The 6,847-nt window shown below is 28.5% G+C and overlaps 1 protein-coding gene across 1 annotated transcript; it reads right to left on the reverse strand.

Annotated features, from left to right (window-relative positions):
- Positions 1–4,335: 4,335 nt before the first annotated feature.
- LOC129916942 (odorant receptor 7a-like) lies at positions 4,336–6,399 on the reverse strand. The gene is made up of 3 exons (XM_055997206.1): positions 5,016–6,399; positions 4,593–4,950; positions 4,336–4,528 (listed from the first exon to the last, which is right to left on the reverse strand). Exons 1-3 carry the CDS (start codon positions 5,738–5,740, stop codon positions 4,481–4,483), a joined length of 1,131 nt encoding a protein of 376 aa, XP_055853181.1. The 5' UTR covers positions 5,741–6,399; the 3' UTR covers positions 4,336–4,480.
- Positions 6,400–6,847: the final 448 nt, after the last annotated feature.

The following is a 6,847-nucleotide window of genomic DNA, read 5'->3' on the forward strand; positions in this document are numbered from 1 at the left end:
CGGCTTTTGAAAGAATGGTAATTGAACTCAGATTTTTGAAAAAAAAAAATTATTGAAAAAATTTTAACATGTCGTTTTTAAACTTGGTCTTAATATAAAATGCATTTATTTTCAAATTTTTTTGGCCGCATTTATTATGATTTCAAATTATAAAAGGTAATGTCAATATGTATTACGGTGTATGAAAAAAAATTAAAAAGTATTTCATTTTCGAAGAACTTTTTTTAATAAAAGTTTTGAAAAAAATGTAACTTATTTTTTTTTTAAAGTTCAACATCTAAACATAAAATTATTTTTTATTCATTTAATAACCCTTACTGTTGAAAGTTAAATAGCAAAATTTTAAAGTTCCTATTTACCACAGTCTTTGAGAAAATTAATAATTTCAATGCAAAAATTCAGTTTTAATAAAAAAAACCATTGAAATTTAAGTAATTTTTCATTTTTTTTTTTCAAAAGTGTGATATATTTTACCTTTTTTGCTTCGAAATTCAACTGATAATATTTATGGCCAAACATTTTTTTTAAATAAATTCATATTTTATTAGAAAAAAGTGTGGAAAAAAGTCATTTTAAATTTTTCTAATAATATTTTTTTTTAATTCTACCAATAGGACCATTTTTTCAAAAAGTCTTGATTAAATTTAGTGGATTTAAATTTAAGAGATAAGAATGAGCTTCTGGCTTTTTAAAAATGTATTTTAAAATATTGTAGGTGTTGCCGTTGTTTTCAAAATATTTTTTTTGTGTTTGAGGTCAGAATGTTAGAAAATTGCATTTATCGCTTAAACGATGGAAGATTGTCCCTTACTGCCTTTTATATATTTTCCTTAAATTACCTAGAGAATCTTTTGCTATCATTTGTTTTATGAAATTTAAGCAAAAAAAAATGGTTTTGTTAAAAAAAAATTTAATTTTAATTTTAAAAAACAATACGGCAGTACCGGCAATTTTTAATCTATAGACTTTAAAGTATTTTTAATTACCTACGTTTGAAAAAAAAATCGTCAAAATCAGAGCTGTTCGGCCGGGTTCCCTAATAATTTGCTTTAGTTACTCTACTAATTATTTTAATTTTTTTTTAATTGCCTCAATTTAAAAATTATATAAAAATAATATGTCTTTTAGTAAAAAATCGGAAAAATTAACAATCTAAAGTTTTTAACCCTCTACTGCATGAATTAATATTAGCGGACGACAAATTTAAAAAATGCTTTACATGGGTTCTTTTGGTTGTTTCAAAACGGTTTTCATTAAAAAAATTTGTTTAAATTAATTTGTTTAAAAAATTTGTTTATAAGCCAAATTTGGCTTCGTATGCATTAAGGGGTAAGAAATTGTACTAATATTATTTATTCAGATTATGTAAAGAATACAATTAAAAATATCAAAAGATAAATATTTATCATTTAAAAACAAAATAAAGTAAAATAAATACATTGCATTACAAAAGGTTAAGAATTAATTCAAATTTGGCTCATTTTAAGCTCATTTTAAGGAACCGAGAAAAGCAATTTGTTTTTTCCGTTATATATATTTTTTCTGGTTCACATTCTTTCCACTGTCGAAGTAAGTCTTGCTCCAACATTTTCACCCACTCCCAGATCTTACAAAAACTAAAAAGTAATGAAATGATTGAAAAATATTATAGGTGAGTCCCCCTCCCCCTAAAATTTTTGTGAGAATTTTACATGAGAAAAATGTCTCTAAAAGCGAAAGGGCTCCATTTCTGAAGTAAAACATAGCTTCCAAACAAAATAACAATGTAAAGGAAGAAAATTTTCCAAAAAAAAATTTTAACAAATTGTGTAGATTTACAACCCCTTAATGCATACGAATCCAAATATGGCTTCCGTACTTTTTGCCCTCCCAAGACCAGGCCAATAATTTTTTTTTTCAATAAAAATTGGTTCATAGCATATACACAATTAGACAATCGATCAAAAATAAATTTTTAATTGCTCTTTACTTTCCAAACAAACGCAGTAATTAACACTTCTTAAAGTATGAATATATTCTACGCTTTCGATTTCAATGCACACGACTGATCTACTCACCTGTGATCATAAAATACACCTTTATTTTGTGTCGGAAAATAACTAAAATCACGAAAAAACTATCTCTATGGGTTCTCAGAAACACAAAGAAGAGGATATCGTATTGAATCTTTGACAGAGAAGAGAAAAGTGCATACAAACAGACAAAACCATATTTGGCTTCGTATGCAGTAGAGGATTAAAGCAAGCATTATTTTAAAAACCCTAGATTAAACTGAATTTTCGCCCTTTTTGTGCCAAAAAAATTTTTGTATCAATTAATGTTCTTTAGAAATAATATGTTAATTGTAAGCCAATTGTAAATAGTAATTTCAATAAACAAACCAAAATTCAGGTCAACCTACATGAAAGGGGAAAATATATTGTTCACAAAAAAAAGATAAAAATAGGGCAAGGGGTAAGTGGGCAAAAAGTGTTGTATGTGACGAAAATCGTGTTTTTTTTTACGATTTCTATGAAAAGCGGACGCCAAGATTATGGGTTATGGCGTTAAGGTACAGCAATCTACACAATGAATTATATAAATAAATAAAAAATCTTGATCATATCTGTAGTAAGTACCTACCTACAAAGTAAAGTTGATCTTTGAGTGAATAGTGGGATTTTTTTAAATTAATTTTTTTTTTTCGGCAAAGGGTTAACCTTGATTTTTTATCGAAAATAAAACAAAAAATAATTCTTTTTAACTAAATAGCATAGGCTTCTTCATCTGAACTCATATCTGTTAACCAAAACTTGTTTCGAGACTTTGGTTCGCAGATCTGCATCCGAAAACAAACAAAAATTCTCGGCAGACGTACGCATCTATCTCTGAGTGAAGCAGAGTAACCCTGTCCTTTCCCCGAATAAAATAAAATAAAATTTTTAAATTTAGATTTTAATCAAAATTAATTAAAATAAATTGCTCGACTGGGGTCGCACGTACTTGCTCTTATGCTTAATTTAACTATAATGTTAAAGCTTTTTATTCAAAAAATTTAAAATTTGATATTTTGAAGAAATTTCATAAGTAGTATAAAAAAATTAAATCTGTTTTTATAATTAATAAAACTCCGTTTTAAAATATCTTAAAAAAAAAAAAACAAATATGCCATTTTATTTCTCGTATAAAAAGGTATTTTTAGAAAAAAAATTTTGAAAATTGTAAGAACCGTTTTTTAAAAAAATAATTTTTTATATATAAAATTTTTTTTAACATTTTTCAAAAAAAAGTTGGTATGCCATTTTGAAGAAATAATTAATTCACACATAAAAACTAAATTTCAAAATTTTTCATTGATCCGTTTTCAAAAAATTGATTTTTCAAAAAAAAATTTTGAAATATTTTTTAAAAAACCAAAAATGCGTTTTTTGAAAATTTTCTAAAATTTTAATATTATCTTTACTTACACACTTTTGTATAAAAATTTTCATTTAAATCGGGTTAATTTTGTACGAGATATTCAGAAACGAAAAAAACCATTCTATGACAGGTACCGTTAATAACGGTACAAAAAATATTTTTTTTATTTAAAAAGTTGGCCCTTATGTGTAGTACTACACACAAAAATTTTAATCAAAATCGTTAGAGCCGTTTTTGAAAAAAAATACCTTTTCTATTTCCGTTATATGGCAGGTACCGTTAGTTTTGGTCATAAAAAAAAAATTTCAATTTCCCCTCTAGGGAATCACCAAAAACTGCTAACTACCAAGTTTGAAGAAAATCACTTCACTCGTTTAGGCTGCAGCTCCAGATAGAGACAGACACACAGACAGACAGACAGACAGACAGAATTGCCGGACCCACTTTTTTGGCATTCTCCATCATCGTAATGTCATGTAAAATTGTTATCTCGTGTTCGATTTTTTTTACGAATCCTAAACTTGCCCTATAGTACCTATATCGCAAGTAAAAATGAATAAACTGGATGAAATTAACCTCGTTTAAAGACCATAATGTCGTATCTGATTTTTATGACGATGTTTACTGTATAATACTCTTCAAGCTTACGACGAAGTTATACTTTCTGCATTCTAAAGCCTTTCAAAACGTAGGGTAGAGTTGCCTATTTTCGGCCGTCTCCAGTTTCCGGCCACCTTTGGGAAATTCTTTATAACTAAGGATTTCATAAGGTTTATTCCAAAATTTTACTCGTATGCTGTTCTAACAAATAAGAGAATAGCATAAGAGCAAAATTTTGGAATAAACCCTATGAAATCCCTAGTAATGAAGATTTTCCGAAAGGTGGTCGGAAACTGGAGACGGCCGAAAATAGGCAACTCTACCCTATGCCTGTTGTTAATCGATACTCGTATTATGAAACTCAATATGTTTTTACAATAAACTGACTTTATTGTCATTTTAATATTGAACTAAGATTAAAAAGAACATGATTAGCATCATTTGCTTGTTGCATTATAATAAATCTTAGCTTATTTTCCATTTAAAAACTTGATAGAAGTGTAAATATTGAGAATGATACACGTATAAGCTGAAAAAAATGAAATTTATTTAAAAGAAAGTATTCACATAAATGTTTATTTTAAAAATCTTACATCCATAAATGTTGGTAATGATATTGGTATCATATTCCCAGCATTGATAGTATTAGGTTTTTGTGTGTGTTGCATAAATATTATTATAGCTTTGCGAAATTTCAAATCCTGTTCCATCCAATTGCAAGAGTATACAGCTGTTGTCAAATTTGTACTGGCCTCCATTATTTCACTTAACAAATAGCAGCAAGGAAATACTTCAATCAGTATTGAAGTTAAGTAACAAAACGAAGTTACTTTGAATGAAAGGTCATCAAACATGCAAAAACAAAGTGCCGTTATGCACAAAACAAAAGCTGTCACTATGAATTGGATAAAAATTGTAGCCGAAATAACAGGGCTCAAATAGCTAAAATAGCTGAAAAGAAAAGTTTTGGTTCAACTTAAATGACTATTATTAGAAAACAAATAAAAAAACATTACTCAAGGATATTCCTGTGATCATTGACACAACGAATAAGTTCACAATAATTCTGTTGACTTGTCATTTGTCCATTGTCATAACCAATATTTGCAATTCTCTTTGCCAAGCACTTAATATGTCCCAAGATCACATAAGTGTAAAACACCGAATAAACATCCATTGTCAAATTTATCGTGCACTGAACACAAGAATTCACAAACTGATATCCAAAAGCTAAAACATACAAATTCCTTGATGATTTCCAATCGAATGGCAACCAACCTTCTAGCATTAGTCTTCCAGCTAATGCTCCCGAAATGCCATAAGTTGCGAGGGTAGTACAAAATAGCACCTGATAAATTACGTAAATTCTACGACAGTTTTTTATGACTTGCTGCATATATTTTTTATCATCAGGATTTTCATCAACTCGACTGTCAAGTTCATGTAAGTATTGATGAGATTTCAATAAACTCTTACGATAGATCAACAAGAAAACCACTTGTAAGGAGCACGAAGTAAGTTCAATGCTAGTTGACATATTTCTCATTAGCTCGGGAAATGATTCAACAAAAAATCCTTGAACTATGAGTTGTAATGGAGACAGCAAAGTTATGCCAATATTGATAAATAGTGAATAGAATTTGTAGAGTTTTTTGTATTTCTCAAATGGATGAATCCCGAAGATACGCCAGATAATCCACACATAACGAAATGCTTCAGTGGAATCAAATTTCACCATCATTGACAAGTTTCCGCGAATTACTTTGATAAATTGTTATCGGAGTTGTGGTATTTATACAAGCATTAATGAGAAATCATACTTAATTATTAACAAGGATAACAGCTTATGGGTTTTCTTAATGAGCATGCTGTTGATTTGTTTAAAACTTACGTAGTTAATACGTAAGTTACATTCAAAATTTATAAGGACATTCGCATCAATATTAACTCTAAATTAAATAGCATCCATTATCTCATTTATTCCTAATTAAAAACTCATTAAAATAATATTTAATGGGGGGCTAATGAAGTATTGACCATCTGTCAAACAATTTTTAATCGTTATATAGGTTTCTTAGGCCAGTCTGTCAGTTTGTCAGTCCGTCAATATTATTTTAATTCACCTTGCAGTCAAAAGCTGAGTTAACTCAGATTCAACTTATATTGAAAATTGGTTCAAATGATGGATAAAATGTTTGAGTTAATCCGAGCATATAGTGGGGCGGCTTAGCAACAAAATCGTGCACATTATAATAAAAGCATGAAATTAACATTGTTGGTAGTATTCAATATAAGAGTTATTTTGAGGTATTGGACCACCTTGTATTCCATCCGAAAGTGAAGATAAAAGAATTTTTCTATGTTGCACTCGATTTGTTGCATAGAGTATATACATTTTTATTAATATGATACCATTTTCGTTTTTCGTTATTACTTGAGAAATAAAGAAGATTTCTATTTCAAACAAAAGCAGATTTATTTTAAAACTATTTCTTAAATACAAAATAGTTACATAAGTTTAATTGAAAGATAATTTCTTGTTATTTTTTGCAAAAATAAAAAACATTAAAAAAAACATGATTGAAAAAATGGAGGGTGATATGGCACCTAATCGAGGGTGATATGGCACCCTATGTCTTCTTGATATTTTTTTGTGACACTTGTTGCATATGTTGTCGAAAGACGTACTCGAATCATGAGACCAAAAGTGACATTATGATTACTGCCTTATTCCGCACTTTTCAGCCAATCTGAAACCTATTTGGCAAACTTATAGGTTCTGGTCATTAAAGAAGCCTTTTAATGTAGTGAAGTGTGAAGGGAATCGCAAATACTTAGGTCCTGCTTT

Source organism: Episyrphus balteatus, chromosome 3, assembly GCF_945859705.1.
Source record: "Episyrphus balteatus chromosome 3, idEpiBalt1.1, whole genome shotgun sequence".
In the NCBI taxonomy this organism is placed as follows: Eukaryota; Metazoa; Arthropoda; class Insecta; order Diptera; family Syrphidae; genus Episyrphus; species Episyrphus balteatus.

Bases quoted from the DNA above. Each gene is read 5' to 3' on its own strand.
- LOC129916942 (XM_055997206.1), bottom strand. From the start codon at position 5,740: ATGATGGTGAAATTTGATTCCACTGAAGCATTTCGTTATGTGTGGATT. The intron at 4,951-5,015 runs GTAATGTTTTTT...TTTTCTTTTCAG, and splicing joins GATCACAGGAATATCCTTGA to CTATTTTAGCTATTTGAGCC. The intron at 4,529-4,592 runs GTAAGATTTTTA...CATTTTTTTCAG, and splicing joins CATTACCAACATTTATGGAT to CTTATACGTGTATCATTCTC.